Here is a 22,624-nt window from a genome sequence, read left to right as displayed (position 1 = left end):
TATTTTCAATTTTTTGAGGAACCTCTATACTGTTTTCCATAGTGGCTACACCAGTTTACATTCCTACCAATACTAGACAGGGGTTCTTTTTTCTCCACATCGTTCCCAATGCTTGCTATCTCTTGTCTTTTTCATGATAAGCCATTCTAAAGGTGTGATGTGATAGGTCACTGTGGTTTTAATTTGCATTTTCCTGATGATGAGTGATGTCGAGCACCTTTTCATGTACCTGTAGGCCATCTGTATGTCTTCTTTGGAAAAGTGTTTTCAGCCACATTGTTTTGATTTATGATAGCTTTATAGTAGTAAGTTATGAAATAGGGAAATATGAGTCCTCTTACTTGGTCTTTAATTTTCAAGATCTTTTTTGTTAATTGGAGTTGCCTGCCATTCCAAAGGAGTTTGAGGATAAGCTTTTCCATTTCTGCAGAAAGGCCATTAGAGCTCTGACAAGGATCACACTGAATGTGGAGCTCACTTTGTGGGGATACTGCCACCTTACTAACATTGAGTCTTCTGATCCATGGGCATGCATGTCCTTTCATTGAATTAGGTCATCTTTAACTTATTTTAGTAATATTTTGCAGTTCACAATGTACAAGTGTTTCATTTCCATGGGTATTTATTGATTCCCAGATATTTTGTCCCTTTGGATGCTACTGGAAATGGAATTATTTCTTTAGTTTCCTTTTCAGGTTGTTGTGTTTTTTTTTTTAATGTTTACTTATTTTTGAGAGAGAGAGAGCATGCGCACACAAACACAGGAGGGGCAGAGAGAGAGAGAGAGAAGATCTGAAGTGGGCTCCGTGCTGACAGCAGGGAGCCCAACACGGGGCTCAAACCCACAAACTGCGAGATCGTGACCTGAGCCGAAGTCGGATGCTCACTAACTGGGTGCCCCATTTTCAGGTTGTTTATTGCTGTTGCATAGAAACATAACTGATTTTTGTGTGTTGATTTTGTACCCTGACACTTTAACTCAATTATTAGTTTTAGTACTGTGTGTGTGTGTGTGTGTGTGTGTGTGGTGCGTGCACACGCGCACGTGCACGTGTGTGTATTCTTTGGGATATCCTATATATACAATAACATCATCTTTACTAGAGATAGCTCTACCTCTTCCTTTCCAATCTGAATGCCTTTTGTTGCTTTTTCTGGCCCAACTGCTCTAGCTAGGCCTTCCAGCACAATGTTGAATTGAATAGAAGCGATAAAATTGGGCATCCTTGTCTTGTTCCTGGTGTTTGGGGAAAAGTTTTCAGTCTTTCACCACTGAATACATCTTAGCTATACGTTTTGCATAAATGTTCTTCATCATGTTATAAGTGTTTCTATCATGAAAGGATATTGAGTTTTGTCACATGCTTTTTTTTTTTTTTTGCATCTATTGAGATAATCAGGTGGGTTTTTTCCTCATCACATAGGTTGATTTTCATTTGTTGAAAATGCATCCTTGCATTCCTGGAATAAATCCATTTGATCATGGTATATAATCCTTTTAACGTGTTGTTGGAATTAGTTTATTCAAGATTCTTACTGTCTATTTATCAGGGATATTGGTCTGTAGTTTTCTTTTGTTGGGGCATCTTTCCCTGCTTTGGTATCAGGGTAATGCCAACATCACAGGATGTGTTAGGAAGTGTTTCCTCTTCTATTTTTTCAAAGAGTTTGAATAGGATTTAGGTTAAGTCTTTCTTAATATCATTTTAAAAAATTGTGATAAAATATGCATAACAAAAAGCTTATCAATTTAAACACCCGTAAGTGTGCAGTTCAATGGCATCAAGCACATTCACACTGTTGTGCAACCATTCCTACTGCCCAGCCCCAGAACTCTTATATCTTCCCCAACCGAAACTCTGTCCTGATTAAACCCTAACTCCCATCCCCTCCTCTAGCCCCTGGCACCCACCATCCTGTCCTCGTCTCTAAAACTTCACTGCTCGGGGGACCTCAAAGGTGAAACCATACGGTGTTTTTCTTTTCTCACTGGTTTATTTCACTTAGCATAATGACTTCACAGTTCATTCATATTGTAGCTTATGTCAGAACGGCCTCTCTTTAGAAGGTTAAATGATATTCCTTGTACATTCACGTCACATGTTGTTTACCAATCATTTGCTGCTGGACACTTTGATTGCTTTTACCTTCTTGCTGTTGTGAATAATGCTGCTATGAACGTATGCATACAAATATTTATTCAAGTTCCTGCCTTCAATTCTGGCATACACCCGGAAGCAGAACTGCTGGATCATACTGTGTTTCTATTTTCACTTTACTGAAGAACCACCCTACTGTTCTCCACAGCAGCTGCACCACCTCACATCCCCGCTGGCAGCACACAGGGCTTGTTTTTCCACCACCCCAGCAAACCACAGGCAACACTTTCTCTCTTTTCTTCTCTCACGCCTGTGTTTAATCATCAGTCATGTTGGCTCTACCTTTAAAATGCACCTCAACTCCCTTCATCCCCACACTTCTCTAGGCACTATTACCTCCAATAATCTCCCTGACCACTCTTCAGCCTCTCCTGACCAGAAGCCAGAGCCAGAGCAAGATTTTAAGATTTTAAAACATCACGCAGATCATGTCATGCCCCAGCTCAAAGTTTCCCAGCGGTGTCTGATGACTTGGAATAAAATCCACACTCCTAGGACCTAGTCCACTGACCTCTCCAACCACCAGTTTCCTGAGGCTCATCAGCCCCAGGCACAATGGCTGGAGTGATGCTTCTTTGTATCCCAGCACCATGGCAGAGGCTAAAGACTAAGGGACAACTGTCCCATGGAAAATTTAAACCCTTTCTAAGAAGGAAAGGCAAGGCCCACAGGAGCTCATCACAGGGTGGGTCCTTTTAGGGTTAATGAGGTCATCAGTTCAGGGGATACAGGACCATCAACATGGAATCAGCCTGTAATGTGACATGAATCAGTATCAGGGATCAGTCACAGATGTAGGGGGACCCAGGATGGACTGAGACAGGTGGACACATGGGCACAGTGACCAGGACTTACCAGAAAGGAGCAAAGGAAGATGAAGGAGACGAAGTAAAAGTAGGCAAAGTCGCTCCCACACTCATTGGCATTGGCGTGCTCATCACAGGCCTGGTTGCTGAGACAAGACAGCATGATCTCATGCCAGGCCTCCCCAGTGGCACTCCTGAGAAGAATGGCAGAGCTATGAGGCCCATAAAGGAAGGCCTGGACCAGCCTGGGAAGGGATCTCAGAAGAGCTGGTTCAAGTGCACACCCTCTCTGGGTTCCCTCCCGCAGAGAACCTGCTCACGTGTAAGGTATGGGTAAAAAACACCTGCTTTTTTTTAATGTTTATTTATTTTTGAGACAGAGACAGAGCATGAGCAGGGGAGGGGCAGAGAGAGAGGGAGACATAGAATCCAAACAGGCTCCAGGCTCTGAGCTGTCAACACAGAGCTTGAACCCACGAGCCGCGAGATCATGACCTGAGCCAAAGTGGGACTCTTAAATGACTGAGCCACCCAGGCGCCCCAAGAGATGCATGCTTCTTGAAAAGAATCCTCTGGCATTAGGACTGATCATTAACTCAGAAAGAACTATTTACTGAAAATAAGGCACTGCGCCAAAATTCAGCACCATGGTGAGCGCCCCTTCATGGATCTCTGCCACCTCAAAGCCAACAGAGCCCACCAGCCTTCCTGGTCTCTCCCCCACCCCTCCACCCAGCTTTCCTTGATTCAAAAAATGGTGACTCCATCCCTCCAGTTTCTTAAGACAAAAATGCCTCAGCCATCCTTGCCTCCTCTCTTGCTCACCACACTCTATTCATCACCTCATCTACTATGAAAAAACAGCCAGAATCTTACCACTTCTCACCACCCTGGGCTAAGCAACAATCACCTCCCTTGATCTGCTGCAACAGCTTCCTAACTGATCCTCCCCACACAACAGCCCAGTGGGCCCACTAAACACAGGTGAGATCAGGTCACTTCTCTCAACCAACCTCTGTCTCACTGCAAAAGCCAAAATTCACACTCAACTTCCCACAGCTCTGTGTCACCTGCTGCCTGTTCTTTCCCAGTGGTCCCTGTTCAGTCCACTCCAGCCACATCAGCCTCTGCTGTTTCCTGAACACACCAAGAACAATTCCCAACCTCAGTGGCCACCCTGGAGAACCCTTCTTCCTGGACTTTTGTCCCTGGATATGCAGCCAGCACAAGGGCAGGATGTGCACGAGACTTACAGGCAGACCAGAGGCCTGAGTCTCCCTAATTTGGTGTGCTTCTATGGCCAGTTGTGGGCACAAGTAGATCCCACTCCTCATTGACAATGGCTAGGGGTAGGGGCCTTTTCCTGCAGAGCAGTTGCCCTGTGCCAGGCCTGGCTGACACTGGTGTACACGTGTGACATAGAGATCAGGGAGGAAAAGAGATCTCAGAGAACAAAAACTTAAAACTAAGGCTGGTTTCACAGGCCTGCCTCAACTCTTGCAGCAAAAGCAGGACATTAATAAATGAAGAGATAAAATTAACATAATAGCTAAAATCCAGAGAAATGATTCTATTTGGGGAAAGCGTAGGCCTAAGGACACTTGTCCGTCTGATATAAAAAACAAGAGTCAGACCACTCCCCCCAGGCAGCTCAGCAAAGCAGACCTGGCTCTGATCTCCCTCCAGACAAGAACTTCCCCATGCCCCAGAGTGCACTGCACGGGGTTAGCGGTGCTGGGCATCCCCCAGCACAGGCCTTGCAGCAGCCTGATGCATTTACATACATAAGCACCAGTGTGGACACCTTATGAAGGGGCACCAGGCAGGGAATGATGTCAGCACCCCTCCTCCACAAACCACTAAAAAGAGCTCCTTCCTTCGCTCCCAGGGTCACGGTGGTGGGCTTGGTTAAATGGAAGAGACTCTGGAGGCAAGGAGACACATTCAGTCCTCTCCCCTCAGCCCTCAAACCAGCATGGTCAACAGCCTCCAATCCACAGAGGGTGTGCTGTGCCTAAGAACAGCAGCTGGCACCAAGCGCTCCCAAGCACACCTTTGCGGGGGGGCGGGGGGAGCTCTGGCCAAAAACAAGCTCTGTGCCCTCAAGAGTCCACCCTGGCACTTGACTTGGGGCCTAGAGAATTGCAGTCCTGTGAGCCACGGGGGCAGGTGGAGGTGCACTCAGACCAGCAGTTCTGGCCAGCTGAGTTCCTTGGGTCACTGAGTAGCACATACTGTATCAAGAGGGGTTCCCACTGCTCTGCTTCCCCCTGATCCCACAGATCACCATAATCAACAAGGCCAACAGACGGAAAGCTTATGGCCAGCACACCAAAAAAAGGCCTTGCTGGGCACCTTCTGTCCTCCCAGACTCTCAGCTGCAGCCTTGCTAGAGGCGTTTTGGTCGCTGTCAGGGATCAGAGACGAGGTGGTGGAGGTCAGACTAACACGGGGCTCAGGCTGACTGAAGCCCAGGAACCCTTAGGAAAGGACAACGAAAAGAGGGGAGAAGCTGGAAAGGTCCATTGAGGGGAGGCCAGCACAAGCTGGGTAGCCCCGTGGGTCAGCACACACCCTGTGCATCCTGGGTGGAGAGGCCTCTGAGCGTGGGCTGACTTCCCAAACAACACACCTGAACAACAGCATCAAGGCTTGTAAAAATGTTCGAAAGTTGTTGTGCCGGTTGATGCTGGTGTCATCATCCAGGGCAATATTTCCAAATACCTGAAACAAAAAAGAAGGCCACAGGCTGATACTGTTGGGTCATCAGGAGCTGTGGCCAGGCAGAAGAAGACCCATAAGGCACAGGACACTGCCCTTAGCTACCACCACTACTGCAGGGGCTGGAGGAAACAGGGCTTCCAGCTCTGATAGTGTCTGTGCATTTCCAGGGCAGAGGAACCCTCTCCAAGGCCAAATATGTCAATGTCCCACAGCTCAGCAAGTCCACAGATGCAAGTGTGCATGCCTAGTAAAAGTGGGACCTGGAGCTGAGTTGACATGGGCTGTAAGCATTTGAAAGTTGACTCTCTCGTCAATGATTCTGAAGCAGTAATTATATTGGTAATAGCTATGAGATTACTTGAAAGTTTATTTTTAAATTTCTATGCAAATATCACAATGGGCTTTTTATGCATTTTAATTGATATCGTTTCAGGGTTAGAAATGAAAACAGGTCAGTAATTGTACTTGGCTTAAAATCTGGAATCTGGCTGAAAAATTTATGAACTATCACATATTCACCAAAAACAAAGCTCAATGACATTTATGGTTTGTACATCCACAGACCAAAGCAGGAAAAGATATAGATTTGTTTTAAATAGCATCAGATCTCAGCACATTTTAAAATAGGAGAACTTTTTAATCCTTGAAACAGAGTTTACAAATCAGTTTTCAGCTAGCCTTTAAGACAGTGGCTTCTCCCACTACACGTGAACATTTGGGCCCGTCTCCCACCCTACTGTTGGAAAGAGGCCAGATGTCAAAAGGCTTAAAACTGGAACACTGCTTTGTGGCTTTTAAATTTTTTCCAAATAGCTGACAAAGGGTTCTTTGGCAAAATAAAAGCAATCTAAATGATCCACGCTGAATTGGACAGTATAGCGATCTGATGTGATCCTGCTGACTTTTTTCTTCTGTAATATACAATTTCCTCTAAAGGATCAGGGCAACTCTCTGGACTATCCACATGGCCAGCTGCTGCTCTGCAGGCCACTCAGCACCAGGAAGATGTGCCAATGCTCCACTACCACGGGGGTCCAGCACCCAATCAAACCTGCCAATCAATGGCTCAGTGGGGTTCCACTCAGGAGCACAGCAGTGCAACTTCCCACAGCTACTATCCCCACTCTGGGCAACAGATCCAACCTCTTGGTGCCCAACCTCTGTGTCCTTTATGGATAGAACAGCCCTTCTGAGAATTAAGTTCATGAAGTGCTTAGACTAATACCTGGCTCGCAGAAATCATCACTAAGTGTCAATTTGTCATTGTTATCATTTGATGACTGTGATGAGTGCCCTTCTGCTCCAGGGCACAGGAACCCCTCATGCACCCCATCCTGGCAGGCACACCCACCTGCATGCCAATGATGGCATAGATGAAGAAAAGCATGGCGATGAGCAGACACACGTAAGGCAGGGCCTGTGGAGACACGCAGGAAACGGAGCAGCTCCAGGGAGGGCCCAACGGCCACCTTGCTTGGGCCTCGTCTGCGGAGTGGATGGTGGCCGGGTCTCTGGAGCCACTCAGACCTCAGCTACCACAGATCCACCCCCATTGACCATGAAGCCCCTCTACCAGGCGACCACCTCAGTTTCTTCATCTATAATCGGTCATAAAGCTTATCTCAGAGTCAGTGAGCATTATCAAGATACTCTCTGGATAACTTAAAATGTATTTATAAACTACCATAGGAAAATAGGTGCTGACAAGGAGCCTCCAAGAGGGGGGCTGCTCTGGTGGCAAGAGAGGGGGTGGCCACACCACTGTGCATGACAAAGGGAAGGGTCAGGGCACTTGGCCGTGCCTGGGCTTCACCTTGAAGGACTGGACGAAGGTCCACAGCAGGATGCGGATGGTGTAGCCTTGGCGGAGCAGCTTGATGAGCCGGGCAGCACGGAAGAGGCGTAGGAAGCTGAGGTTGATGAAGTTGTTCTGCAGGGAAGAGAGGCTGTTCTCTAACCTGCGGAAACCAGCTTCCTGCAAGCGCAGGCACGTTGGTCCCCACCCACCTCTCCCTGACTTGCTGTGGTCTGAAGAAAAGTGGATACAGAGAGAGGCTGAACAAAAAGTCACTGCTCTACAGTATAAGCAGCAATTGGCCACCGGAAAACCTTCCAGAAGTAAAGCTTGTCGTTGCAAATCACTTCTCATGCAGCAAATCAAAGAAACCCCACCACTCTAGGCTCCCCTGGACCCGACAAGGAGGGACAGAGAGAAAAGTTCTCAGAAGTAGCTCCTTGCTGCCAGAGGGAACCAGGAGACCAACTGTGGCTGGGCCTCTAACACCGACCACCTCTTGCAGGACACAGCCGAGCCGTCTGAGCGCTGGGCGGAACTGCTTCTCCGCTGAGAGCCTCTGAAGGGCCCCACCCCAGGCTTGGTGGCAGGGCCCTTCCCTTCTCCACACAGTCAGTGAAGCCCCGGGACCTGGCAGAGGGGCAAGCACTCCCCCTGGGGCTGCTCTGGGCGCCTACAGACAAGTCACCACAGGAGGCTTAAGTGTCGGTGACTCTGCTCACACCATGGAAGCCACTTACAAAATCCACAAATGGTCTCAGCTCCAGAGATCCCAGGGTAACTAGCACTGCTCCCTCATCCAAGGGGTTCAAAATCAAGCGCAAAAAGAAACAATTATCTCTGGACTCCACAGATTACCTGGGAGTGAGGCTTCCGCCCTGGCCCAGGGGCACCTCGAATTACTGGCACCTCCCTTTCAGGGAGCACGGCTCTGGGTGGTATCCACGAGATGGGGGTGCTTGTAGACCCAGGCCGCTTCCCACCCTCTGTCTGCTTAGAAAACAGGTGCCCACCCACAGCCTGAGAGCAGCTTCCTGCCACTTGAGGGTTCTAACATATGCAAGCAGCTCAGGCTTAGACACATCGTATCACCAGATTCAGTGGCCAAATGAAGAGAAAAGAGAACACAGCATGTTGAATGAGAGCAGCAGCAGAGGAGCACGTGCAGGAGGCATTGGGAGCCTGGGGAGAGCTGGGTGCCCTCCCTCCAGGACTGCCCATCTGGTCTTGGCTGGGATGAGGCATTCAGTGGAGGGACCAGTCTCTCTCTTACTTCTGTGAACGGCGGCCCCAACCCAGCCCTTGTCTGCTCCTTTGGTTTCCACCAGGGCGGCTGGAGACTCTGGACTGCCTCTGCTGGAGGGCTGGACATGGGAGTCATGGGGTGGGAGGACTGGCAGTCGCAGGAGGTGCCAACTGTGGTCCAGATTAGCAAGAAGGCAGAAGGGGACGGCAGGGTGTGACCCTGGAGTGTACACAAGTTTTTGCCTACAGCTCCCTCACCTGCTGTGCTGGGGAGAGAGAATTTCAGTGGTACACGATGGCTGAGAAGCACCCACACTCACTCCATGGGCCCCAGGACTCTCAAATGAGCCAGCACCTCAGGAGGACGGGCACAAGGATGGGAGGGGGACTCTGTCTACAGTGCCAGGAAATCCTTTGTACAAGACAATAAATCAGAGGAAGGGGAGGGGGCTTCCAAGTGCCTGGCCTCTCCTAAGGTCTCTACTTTGAAACCATCTGCTCAGTTGGGTCTGGAGAGGCCAAGACTTATAACCCAGTCAGCATCTTCCCGGCCCAAAGCACTCTACTCAGGCCACGGGCATAGACCAGAAGATTTCCTGAAGATACTGGGAAAAATATAGGCTTCTGGGTGAGAAAGAAGGGTTGGAAGACAAACAAGGCAGGGAAAGGCATTAATTCACCCAAATTACTTAATGCACAAATGCAACATTCAACAAGTCACTGACTATATTTTGTTGAGACTCAAGTTCCCACCCCACCCCCTCCCAGACTCCTTTTCTCAGGGCTCCAGTGGGCACCCAGGAGAGGGGTGGGGATGGCAACAGACAGACAGCCCTGAGAGCCATGAGGACGGATGGTGACAGCAGCCACAGACACTCCAAGCACAGCGTGGCAGGCTGAGCACACTGTGGCTGCACCCGGGGTGGGAGCTGCCAGGAACCACCATGCGGACTGCATGCAGGAGGGCGGGGCAGCAAGCACACGGCAGCCTCCCCGTGGCTGTGCATAGTCACCTCTGGCCCCAGCCAACCCTTTGGAGGTGGACACAGCCTGCCTTATCCTACCAGAGTCCATGGTTTCTGTCACACCAGGGACAACCTATTACTTTACCTACTGTTTCCTTACTCTGCCTCTACATCACAAAGGGTCTAGAGCACCCCAAAGATGCATCACCACATCCCTTCACGTGGTAGCTGATCATCTTGAGGGTTCCTAGCTCCTTGGAGTCCCTGCTTCCTCATTCACAAGACAGAGACATTAGGACATCGTGCCCAGACAGTGAGGAATCACTGAGGAAAGGGATTTAAAAGTGCGCCAGGCATTGTGAAACATGCCCCCCACAAAGGGTTATTAACTGGCCCCAGGCCCAGACTGGCATCCCCTGCACCCACCATCAAGCCTCAAGTCAGGGTCACAGCAGGGTGACCTGTGCATGTGAGCTAGGGGTCACACTCCACGCTGGCGCTGAGGCCCAGCTAGTGTGGAACAAACTGCTCCCCTCCTTGCTTCTCACGTGACGATGATGAAGAAAAGAAAGGAAAGCCCTGCGTATCCAGCATGTCAGGTGAGGCGTGCGCTCCGAACGAAGAGGGGGAGCACAAAGGGGGTGCTCTTCCCGCACAGACAGGGCAGGGCTGTGAACAGGCCTGAGTAGGTCGAAGCCCATGCAGAACACACTGCTTGGGATTTCTGTGGCGGCTAATGGCATTTTCTCAAAACTCAAGCTTTTCTGCTCCAATTGTGAAATACTTTATCACCAACACTGATTTTCTGTAATAGGAATCTCAACTATTTGCTATTTTATGTGAATTTCCAGTCACAGCCTCTGTTCCTGGTAACCGCTCTCCTCTCAAACATCCCTAAAGGCCTGGGAGAAAGCCCCAGTTCACGCCGCCTGCACGCCACACAAGCTCCCTGACCAAGGGCACACACTGACAAGGATCAGTGATGCCTGCATGCACAAGCCCTGTGTTCCACTGTCTCCTGGGGCAGACCCCCTCTTCCTACTCGGTCAGGCCTTATACAACCCCTGCTGAATCATGTAGACAGAATCTCAAATCCCCGCCAGCCCTGAGCCCCAGGGAGGATTCCCTATAAAAGGGCAGGTCTGGGAAGAACGTTCTAGGAGACATCATCAGAGGCCACTGGGGAGAACTGACCTTGTCTGTTCGCATGATGGGGACAGATAGAAGGGAGATGTTGCAAGAGAAACCATGGGCTCTACAGGATCAGGTCCAAACTCATGTCCTACTAAACCCCTCCAATTTTGAGCGAATCCCAACAGGAAAAACTGACTGGCCACTTACCCGCCTCACTCAAGAAGACCCTACCTCCTCTCTAGACCCAAAGCCAGTTCCTGAAATCAAATGGCTCCCGGGAGGGTCTTCAGAAGCCCCTGTTGGACCCCCAGAACTGAGGAGAAGAGGCCAGAGGGAATGGGTACCGCCAGACTCTGACCACACACCTCAGGAAGGCAGTGGCTAGGGGTCACAGGAAATGGAAGAAAGAGCAGGAGCACAGCAAGCAAAGCAAGGATTTTAAGAACCGTTTAAAGTCACGAAACCAACCGTTTCCTATATGTGATGTTTTCATGGATGGATATTTGCGTATTATTTACAAATTGGGATGTTTGAGCAGCAGGTGCGCAACATACAGACGGAGACATGGTTTTCGCATTGTATGTTGGTTGGATGGCGTGAGTCAGCAGGTAGGTTAAGGTAAATCAAGAACAAAAACAGAAAACAAAAGAGAAAATGAGTCATCAACACAAGCAAAAACTTAAACTTTGAATACTTAACTGGAAAATTTTAGGATTTTAGTAAACTTTGCATATTCTGCTTAAAATGCATCAAATCAAAACATATTTTTGAAATCTGTAGGTTATGCAGACAGGGTGGCATTCATTTGCATTCCTGTTTGTAATGCAAATCCAAAGATGACTCACAGACACTTATTTTTTTTATTTCCAGGCAAAGAAATCAATGTCAGTTTTATGCTTTCTTGGGAACGCTCTCTACATAACCCTGGTTAAGACTATTGCTCTGTTTTGATTGTTAAGTTGGTGGTGGGAACTGACACTCATATTTTTGCCTAAGGAAAAAAAAGTACATTCACAAAGTAACATATGAAGTGACTACAGATGAAAAAATAAATAAATAAAGACACCACTAATCCACACGACGGCTTCCTTTCATCTTTTCTCCTCTAGGCAGGACAGGGTGATGGACTGAGCTCTGAGAGTGCTAGTGGTCAGGGCACAGTGGAGCTTCCAAGCCAAGTGGCTTCTCAGCCCTACCCCCAGCCCTGCTGGGCATCAGAGGCTGCTGGGAGCGGCCATGGTGGGCTTACTTGAAGTAAGACACTGGGCTACTCCGGCCACCTGCACTGCAGAAGGCCTCTGCCTTGTGTGTGGGCCTCTTCTGAGGGGGAGGCTCCCCTAGAAGGCATCGTGCTCTCTGCACGACTGGCACGCCCCACCCTTGATGCCCTCTCATCAGTCTGCCCTCTCTGGCAAGGACGCATACACATGAAGAAACCCCCAGAGCTGTGTCCTGGGAGCTCAATGTTTGGATCCCTTTATCCGGGAAACAAAGATACATGTGTCCAAGGAGGAGGCCTGCAGGGATCAGCAGCCAGCTTGCTCCTCCCAGACACCACAATAGTACAAACTATTTCTGGATGAGAAACACTTGGGTAATGTCTCAACACCAACAGTTGGTGGCACATAAGAACCTCCGTTTTTGTGTTAAATGAGAACCCTTGGACTTTTGCCCAGATTATTTGGATTATTAATTTTTGAAAACCGTGAAGCATGCCACATAAACAAAAGAATATGTATAAATGTGTGTAGACGCATTTTAAAGAAAAATAATAAAAAATAAAAAGACCATATATCCTTCACCCAGCTTAAAAAAACAAGAATGTCACCATTACCTTTGAAGCCCATCCTGTCTCCCTTTCTCCTGCCTGGACATAGTAGCTACCCTTAATTCGTGTTAATAAGTGCTTCTCTTTACTGTCTTACCACAAACTCTTAAAATGCATTTTACTTGACTGTTCTTAACCTTTGTAAAACGGGACGATACTGTGAGCAGCCTTTTTGGACTTGGACAAACTTTTAAGCCATGGTGAGCCAACCCTGTTTGTGAGAAGCACCTCTCTGGACATGGAGGTCACCCTCATACTCACAGTGTGCGTGGGCTTCCCTATGTTATTGTATTATGACAATTGGCGCATTCTGCTGCTACTGAAAACAACACTGCCACAAACGTGTGTGACAGTGGCCCCAGGTCACCAGTCCAGATGCGCTCTGGCATATGTCCCTAAGAGAGAAGGTGCTGAGCTGCATGCATATGTTCAACTTTCTTTGGACTGCCACGCCTTTCCAAAGAGGTTGCCCAACAGACACCCCTGCAGTACTGTGCAGGTTCTGGATGTCCCACTTCCTTGCTAACCAGTTGGCATGGTCAGAATTCCTGTTTGACAAACCAGAGGGTGTGAAATGATATCTCAATATCATTTCACTTTACATTTCTTTGATCACAAGTAAGCTTGAGCATCTTTTCCTGTGTTTATTGGCCATTTCTGTTTCTTTTTTCTTAAAGATTTTTTATGTTTATTTATTTTTGAGAGAGAGAGAGAGGAGAGACAGAGCTTGAGCAGGAGAGGGGCAGAGAGAGAGAGGGAGACACAGAACCTAAAGCAGGCTCCAGGCTCTGAGCTGTCGGTACATAGCCCAACGCAGGGCTTGAACTCTCAGACCACAAGATTGTGACATGAGCTAAAGTTGGACGCTTAACTGACTGAGCCACCCAGGTACCCCTGGCCATTTCTGTTTCTTATTAAAATACCTTCAGCTCATTTTTTAATTTGGTCACTTTTGTTTTTCTTACTGATCACAGAAAAGCCTTGCAGAGTCTGGACACTAACCTTTGCTAGTGGTTTGGAAAACTTCTCTGTCCTCCAGCTATGCCTTTGTCACTACGTGTTGGCACATCGCAGACCTCAATAGCTCATTCTTTTCTCTCCTTTACTGACCTCATTCAGTCTCATGGATCCGATACCATCTTATATGCTCATGATTCCCAATCTTACGCCACTGGCATGAATCTCTCCTCCAAACTCCAGGCCCATCTGTCCAACTACCTTTTGGACAATTCCTTTGAGAAGGCCACCAGGCAACTCAAATCTAACATGCACAAATTGCATCCTGACTGTCCACAACAAACCTGTTCCACCCACATTCTTTTCCATTCTCATTAATGACAACCCATTTTCCAAGTGCTCAGACTTTGATGTCATTCTTGCCTCAACTGTCACACCCACATTTGGTCCATCTACAGCTCTCCCGGAAAATACATCCAGAATGACAGTCTCTCGCCTTAGCCCAAACACCCAGTCCCTCTGCTGGGCTCTCTGCAGTGATGCTCATGGCACTCATCCCCACAGGGCTGATACTCAGTTGTCAGCATCTACATCTATTTTTCCTGAGAATTCTCCCCCTCCTGCCACCAGCCTTCAACCAGTGGCAGACAGCACTTGGTGAAAAATACCCCAGTCACTTGCACTTGCTGGGGTAACTAAGGCTTAGAGCTCCCCATTAGGACCCACAATGCTAACTGACTTCATAGCACCTTGTATTGGATGCCTCCCTTCCCTGGCCCACTCCATCACTCCCCTGGAATTCCTGGGGATCACCTGTCTTGGGGTCCACCTGGGACAGCCCAAATGAAGACAGCCCTAAGTTGTCTAGCTGCTTCTGCTTGTGCCCTGCACTGTGTCCTCAACAGAGCAGCCAGAGGTCTGGTCTAAAAAGCCAAATCATGTCACTCCTCTTCACAAAACCCTCCAAATCCTCCTACTCACTCACAACATAAACCAAAATTTACTCCAGCTGCAAGGTCTTCCCTGCCCCCCATCTCCTCTGTCCACGCTGCTGCTGTGGCAGTGTGCCCACGTCCTCCCTTGTGAGTGCAGGCACAGGGTGGGTGCAGGGCTTGGTGTTGCTCCCCGACGTCCCCTGCTCAGCTTCCTCACAAACCCAGACATCTCTGCTTGGAAGTCATCATCTCAGTGACATCTTGTCTGGACACATAGCCACCAAAGCCTGGAACCACCCCCACCCCTGCCATGTCTCATACCCCTTCTCTGCTGTGCCTTCTCCCAGGGCCTATTGTGGTCTAAAACCCATGTCTTTCTCAATGGAACGAAACTCCAGAAGAGCAGAGATTTTCATTTTTTGTCCCTGCACTTAGAATACTTCTTAGCACATGACAGGCAGTGCATAAATATTTATAACGGATAAATGAAGGAATGTGATGCAAACAACCCCTCCCTGTTAATGGACTGTCCTTTCTTCTTTTGATAAACAGAAACTTTTTATTTTATAGAAAAATTTTTTCAGTTATGGCTGGTGCTTCGTATATTTTGCTTATGCAAACAGTCCCTATCCCAAGGTCTTAAAGATAATCTCCTGTATTTTCTTCTAAGAGTTTTAAAGTTTTCCCTGTTATATTTAAGTATTTTCATCCATTTGAAATAGATTTTTTTTTTTTGTAAATGGTGTGAAGATTCAATTTCTGGTTTTCCTGATATGGATAGTCATTATACCCACATCAATTATTGAACTGTCTCCCCATTAAGTAACAGGGTCATACATCAAGTTTTCATACACGAGTGATTTTGATTCTAAACTCTTGATTCTGTCCATTGGCTTATTTACTATCCCTGTGTCAGCCCCATATTCTTAATGTTCTCGCTTTATAATAAGTCTTATCATTGATGGGAACTGTACCCCCACCCCACAGCTGCAGCAGCACCTTCTGCTTCTTACATATCTTGAGTATTTGGGTGCCTTTGCTCTCTCTGATGAGTTTTATAAGCAAGTTGTCAATTTCCAAAACAAACAAACAAACAAAATCAGTGGTATTTTTATTGAAATCACATTGAACCTACACATCAATCTGGACAAAATTATCTCTGAGATTGACACTAATTATTTACTGTGCAATAGAACACCATCTACTTAAGTCTTCTTTACTATCTTTCACTGAGGTTTAGCACTTTTCCATACATAGACCTTGCGTATGTATGCTGTTAGGTTTACTGTCAGGACTGTTAATGCTGTAATGGCATGTAGTCAACTACTCACTCAGGTAATCTACTCAGCAACCATCCTAAACACTCTTTATCAGTGTTACATTTTTCCAGATTTCATCAATAGCTAATAATGTTATCTGGGAATAATGACAGCTTTGCCTATTCCTGTTCTAATACTTAGACATTTTATTTATTTTTCTTGTCTTATTCATTCAACAAGTCCTGGAATTCTAAGTCCTGGAATATGGCAGTGAACCAAACAGGCAAAAACCTCTATCTTCATGGAGCTAACATTCAATTTATTTAACTGACCAGGACCTGAAGTTCAATGTTGAAAAGAAGTAGTGCTTACAGATATCATTGCCCTTCTCTGATTTTAAAGGGAATTGTTTCCAAATTTAACCATTATATGATGTTTGCATAGGATTTTTTGGTAAATTCTCTTCATCAAGTCAGTAATTCCTAGATTACCAATAATTTCTATTATGAATACAATTTGAGTTTTACCGTACATCTTCTCTGGAGCCAAGACAGAATCACATTAACAGTGTCCTTTGATCTGTTAATGTAAATTAGACTTTCTGATGTGTCTGTATCCACATTAATGAGTGTGGATTATGATCTTCCTATATTATACTCAATTAAAAAGTTTTCGTATCAAGATTGTACTAGTCTCATACAAATAGGGAATGTTCACTCTTTTTCTATTCACTGGAAGAATTTGTTTAGGATTGGAATAATCTTTCCTTATATTTTAGGTGGAAACCTAACACATAAGACTACTATAATCAGTGGTATGAGCCATGTCAGGACATGGATCCCAAGGTAAAAGACAAATCAGTTATCACACCTCACACTTCCTACTTCTCATAGGCTTCCTTGGGTTTCAGAGATGGCATTTACCACAAAGGAAATACTGTTGTGACCTATTTATCAGGTGACACAAAGCTGCCGGCTTTGAGAGATTTCAGAGCAAGAGAGGGGTCTCTAGCAGATCCATGCTGCAGTACCAGGAGCACTATACCTCGGGCCATAAAATGCAACAGATTCCACAGTGCTGGGGTATCTGTGGTAGATAAAGACACCGTGTGGAGTCCCTGGAAAGCCTACATAGAAAAGCCAATGCAAAGACCTAGGATTCTGGAACAAGGCCATGTCATCTGCTACAGACATCACCAATGAGAGGGCTACTCCTGGATACTGGGCCCTGGGTGGAGACTGCATCTGACCATGAAACAACAGTGCCTATGGTACCAAAGCTTCTCCTTATGAGTGTATGTAGCAGGCCCGCCATCAATCCTGCATATGACAGAAGTGCTGCATCCAGGGCCGAACCCAAGCATGTCTAGAGGGCACAGTCATATGACAGGTGGCCCAGTGCCTCAGACATCTCACCTTTGCTGCAACTCTGTCTTCCTGAGCTCACCCTGACCCCAGTGAATCATGGGATGATCACTATAGCCAACCTGATTTATGGAGCAGTTGGCTCAATAAATTGGTGCAGCCTCAGTAGAGTCCCACACAGAGACAACCTTAAAGGCAGTGGTGAAGCAGAGCTCTGGATGGTGCCCTGGGTACCTCATCAGCCATGGTGTCTATGGAGAAAGAAGTTGCCTGTGGTATGGACTACAGGACCTCTGGCAAGAGCTAAAGCCTTGTCAGGACTCCAGAAAGAACAAAGTTTGGGAAAAGGCTGGATGGGCCTGGGGAATGTACGTGACATGCAGGTCCTTGTAATACACAACCAGGTCCACCAGAGCATCCACGGCTGTAGGGGCACTAAGAACCAGCTCCTGAGATGGTTTGTCCAACCAGTAACAGCCAGCCTCCATCCTCACCAGCCCCCGTGTTTATACAGTAGATCCATGAATGAAGTGACTGTGGTGGCTGAGATGAAGGCTGTGCCTGAGCCACCCAGCTGGGCTACCTCTCAACAAAGCTGATCCAGCCATGGCCGCTGGCTGAACATCCAGCCTGCTATGAGCAGAAGTCAGCTAGGCCTTTACAGTGTACCACACTTCAGGCTGTCAATCAGCCCCTTGGTACTAAGTTGCTTACATGGGAATCCTTTCACCTGGAAACGGCAGTGATTTATCTCAAGTGGGATCACTCATATCCTGGGTGTGGGTTCGTCTTTGCTGACGGAATACCTTGGCCTACGCTAGTATCAGAGATTCATCAACATGGGATTCCACATAACATCAGCTCAGCATAAGCACAGGAGCTACAAAGGACACATGACTCAGGATCCATATCATATTCAACATCATTCAGGAGATGCTAACCTGATAAAATGTTGAAACAGACTCTTAAAGGCACAGATTAAATGCTGGCTTGGTGCTATATACCTCATGGGGTTGGGATGTTGTCCTTTAAGATGAACTGATGGCCAAGAGATGGTACTGGGTGCCCAACTGGTAAAATGCCCAGACCCAGGAAGCAAGGGGTAGAAGTCGGGGTAGCCCCTCTCAGTATCACTCCAGCTACTGAGGGCAGACTTTATGCTCCCTCTCCCCAAGTTTAGGTATGGCAAATCTAGAGGTCCTGGCTCAAGGAGTAGGGAAAGCTTCCACTGTGGAACATGCCTTAAGAACAACAGGCAGAGCATAGTTTCCATACTGGCCAGGGTATTTGATGCTGGTTATTCTTTGTTTTATGTTTGCTTGTTTGTTTGTTTACTTTTTGAGACAGAGAGAACAGGGAAGGGGGGGAGAGAGAGAGAGAGAGAGAGAGAGAGAGAGAGAGAGAATCCCAAGCAGGCTCCACACACCGCACTGAGCCCAACTCAGGGACTGATCTCACAACTGTGAGATCATCACCTGAGCAGAAATCAAGAGTTAGACACTTACCTGACTGAGCTGCCCAGGTGCCCCATATGCTGGTTATTGAGAAGGGCAGAGCTACCAGTACATAGGGGCAGGAAGAAGTCTATCTGGACATCAGGAGGTTCACTGGGGCCTTTCTAGGTGTTTCTATGACCAGTCTTAACTATGACTGGACTACCACAGCAGCTGGAGCACAAGTATGGCAAGCAGGGACTTAGGTTACAGTGGATGACAGTGTGGGCCACCTACCAGGCCAGCAACCAGAGCAGCAGATGGCCACCATACAGGGGACCTCAAAAGGGTCAGAGGAAGAATGAGTTAATGAACATCAACTTAACTCAGATCAACTCCAGCTGGTTACCAACCCTCTTCTTCCAGAGATGGTGACCAGCACCATCCTGAAGAATGAGTGAAGTAAACCCAGTGTGAGGTGTGTACAAGAGTTGAGCAGAGCCAGGGTGGCACAGCAGACACTTGTTACCACTGAACAGGCACCGTGTGGCCCTGTTACCATGGAATCTGACATTCCTGCACCCCCGGCAGGTGACAGAGCCTGCTTTGCCTGCACACGGGGTATACTCAGAAGGGCCGGAGGTGTCTGACCATTAACACCTGCAGCTGTAGCCCTTAGCTGAGCACTAACAGGTACAGAGGAAGAGGTTTGCAGCTCTGAAGTGCGACCACCCCCAGTGAGGGATGAGCCAAATTCACCCCCAACTTGGCTCCAGATACATTTCTGGTCCTCCTTCTCTTACCCATCAGTTCCCCAATCCACTCTCTAATGGTTTTGCCTGGGACTACTTCCTAAGAAATGATTTGTACAAGCACCCCATCTCAGGTGATGCTCCTAGAGAATTAAACTTAAGACAGAGATGAGATTTTTTTGCCATTTAATTCTAAGAGAAAGCACTGTACTCAAAGAATATTGCTTTATGATTCAGATTCTTTGAAATTTGTTGAGACAAGTTTATATTCTAGCACTTGGTCAGTTTTTACATATAATCCATGCATGTTTAACATGAATGAGATTGTCTAGTTTTATTTATACACACACGTACAAACATGTAAAACAAACCTGGTATTTTAAAATATCCTATATTCTTGTTGATTTTAGTTTATGTAATTTTGGTGCCAAATTGTTAGATTTGTTAGACACACACAGATTTAAAAGACTCTTGTCTTCCTGGTCAGTTGTTACCATGGAGCTCCCAGGTGGCTCTCAGGCCACCAAACTGGAAGACCTTTTGGGAACCACTTTCTTATCCAAGAAAAAGCATTTTTTTCAATCAGTCCTCAGTCCCCAACTCCACCTCTGGAGAGGAGACTCCTTCTTTCCAGGGGCTCCTGGGGAACTCTAGCAAGAGAAGAGGAGCTAACACTTAGGACCTGGAGGCACACTGAGGGAGCACCACCTAGAAGGAAATCACGCTGGGGCCCTCGAGGAGGGACAGGAAATGCTACTTACCGCAATCTCTGTTACTAAAATATCAGTAATACTTCCCAACACAGTGACAAAGTCAAAGACATTCCAGGCATCTCTGAAATAGTTCTAGAGAGAAAAAAGAGCAGTTACTGCTAGTGGCTGGTGAGGGTTTCTGCCAGGCAAGGAGTTGCAAGACATGGCTCCTAATCAAGAAAGGGGCAAAGAGACAGATGGGCCACCCCAGGTGGGACACCACAGCTGGGTAAGTAAACACCTGTGGGCCTGGGAAGGTGCAGACTGAGAGCTGTGAGTCCAGAGAGGAGGAATCTGGCTCCATCTGTCTCCAGGAACTGAGCTGGGGGCAGAGCTCAGGCAGCTGAGAGCATTAGAGCAGCCCCTTCCTCAGCGCCCCTACAAGGTCACATTTCCTCTGGGGGCTTGGGGGATTCCCAGCTCCATACTGTAAGTCTCTGCAGGTCTCCCTACAGATGGGGAGCCAGAATGCAGACCACCAAGAGGCCAAGAGGGAGTCAAGGCACCTACCAGCACCCCAAAGGCGATGATCTTCAGCACGCATTCCATGGAGAACATGGATGTGAACACAATGTTCAGGCATTTCAACATCAGCTCGTATTCATAGGGTGCATTGTAGAACTGCACGGGGAATGAGTGCCATTGGCCATAGGTTCCACTGCCCCAAGACACCCCACCAGGGATCACCCTGACCTTCTGCCAGAGCACTGCATGCAGAGAGAACTGCATGCCTGCCCAGCACACGGACACCCCATCCTGCTCTCCCCCTGTCTCCTCCTAGGACATTCTCACCAACTCAGCCCATGCGCAACCTATGCGCTGGCTTCCATAGGCATCCCATGCTGACCAGGACATGGTCAAATGTAACTACAGTTCTCTCACACCCAGCTGCCACCCACTGCCCCCGTACTGGGCCCGCACACCTTCATCATCAGCACCACCGTGTTGAGGGCAATCATGGCCATGATGAAGTACTCAAAGGGCGGAGACACGACAAACGTCCACGTCTTGTACTGGAACGACTGCTTGTCCTGGGGCATGTACCGTGTCAGGGGCTTGGCGCTGATGGCAAAGTCAATGCAAGCCCTCTGTGTGGAAAGAAAGGAGCACTGAGAACTTGTCTGGGGAGAACCCCACACTGTAACACCCACTGCACCCACGCCTGTCTCCTTCATCCTCACAGGCAGCCCTGACCACCCACACTCAGTCTCTCTCTGTGCTGTACTGGCTTCCAATGGTCCTGCCCATGCTGCCCATCAAGCGAGCCCAGCAGAGTGTCCACTGTACATATGCACAGGGGACAGAAGAGGGAGCCACCCACCTCGTTCTTCTCCAGGCTGCACTCAGACATCACCTTGTCCCCCTGCTCCTGGAAGGTGATGATAATCAAGGCCACAAAGATATTGACAAAGAAGAAGGGGAAGACCACAAAGTAGACCACATAGAAGATGGATAGCTCCATGCGGTACCCGGGGCTTGGGCCCTGCTCCTCATAGGTGGCATCCACAGAGTGTTTCAGGACCCTGTGTCAAGAGCAAACACCAAGAGTCAGGGGGACCCCTGAGTACAGACCCATGGGGAAGTCAAGACCTGTATCACAGGTGAGGCTTCCATACCTGAGCCCAGAGATGGCAAGAGAAAAGGAGGCTCAACATGGCAGGCCAAAGCCTGTCCCACCCCACCCCCCAGGACTGCAACCTCCTGGAGGTGGGCTACCTTACTGATGGGGTTTGTACTCAGGACTGTTGGAGAGCCACCAAGGGGAGGTCTCCAGTGCCTAATGTCCTAACCCCAGGAGAGGTGGAGGCCCAGGAGTTGTGCCCTGCCCTGCTCACTCCCGGCTCACGCCTGCTCATGCCCAGCTCACCAGCTCATACCCAGCCTCACCTGCCTTTGGAAAGCCCTGGGCCACCTGTCAGAGCATTGATCCCACCTTCTGAGTGGTGGTCCTCCCTGTTATCCAGTGTGGCAACTGAACACATACATCCTTCTGTCTACCCTTAACTGAGGCCAGAGGAGTAGCACAGGGAGTTGCTGAATAGCCCCATTCACTTCTGACCTTCAGCTACTCAAAAAGGACTTTCAGGAAATCACTATGCTGTGTGCTTTGGTTTAATCTCCTCCTCTTCCCAGGCCACCCCACTCCTGGAAGGCAGAGCTATGTCTTACCTGGTAGATACAAGAGCCTATGGGGTATTTGCTGAGTGACTAAAACACAAACAGATGCAGAGTATGGGACTCCCTGTCCGAGTCGCCCCTCTACTCTAGCCTGATCAAACACAATGAACCATATGAACACTCACATGGGCCACCCTTCTCCCGTGGACACTGTGAACAGTGTCAGCAGAGCCCAGAGCACGTTGTCATAGTGAAAATCGTATTTCTTCCACTGTCGTGGTTGAGCTTCCACTTCCTCCTTCTCATAATCCAAATACTGACCCCTGGAGATGAGAATGTAGAGGAGGTTAGAGGATAAAGACAAAGGATTCAAATAAACCCTTTTGTCTATGGCCAAC

General features: G+C 48.0%; 1 protein-coding gene across 1 annotated transcript; it reads right to left on the bottom strand.

Annotated features, from left to right (window-relative positions):
* Positions 1 to 5,107: 5,107 nt before the first annotated feature.
* Positions 5,108 to 17,659, bottom strand: LOC125924886 (uncharacterized). The gene is made up of 4 exons (XM_049633740.1): positions 17,544 to 17,659; positions 7,503 to 7,764; positions 7,041 to 7,106; positions 5,108 to 5,689 (listed from the first exon to the last, which is right to left on the bottom strand). Exons 1-4 carry the CDS (start codon positions 17,657 to 17,659, stop codon positions 5,447 to 5,449), a joined length of 687 nt encoding a protein of 228 aa, XP_049489697.1. The 3' UTR covers positions 5,108 to 5,446.
* Positions 17,660 to 22,624: the final 4,965 nt, after the last annotated feature.

Source organism: Panthera uncia, chromosome D4, assembly GCF_023721935.1.
Source record: "Panthera uncia isolate 11264 chromosome D4, Puncia_PCG_1.0, whole genome shotgun sequence".
Taxonomy (NCBI): domain Eukaryota; kingdom Metazoa; phylum Chordata; class Mammalia; order Carnivora; family Felidae; genus Panthera; species Panthera uncia.
Note: the sequence above shows the minus strand (reverse complement) of the source record. Positions and strands in the feature narration are given on the sequence as shown.

Bases quoted from the DNA above. Each gene is read 5' to 3' on its own strand.
- LOC125924886 (XM_049633740.1), bottom strand. From the start codon at position 17,659: ATGGAGGCTGGCTGTTACTGGTTGGACAAACCATCTCAGGAGCTGGTT. The intron at 7,107-7,502 runs GTGAAGCCCAGG...GTGTCTCCACAG, and splicing joins CCTTCGTCCAGTCCTTCAAG to GCCCTGCCTTACGTGTGTCT. The intron at 5,690-7,040 runs GTGGGTGTGCCT...TTTTTGTTTCAG, and splicing joins ATGCCATCATTGGCATGCAG to GTATTTGGAAATATTGCCCT.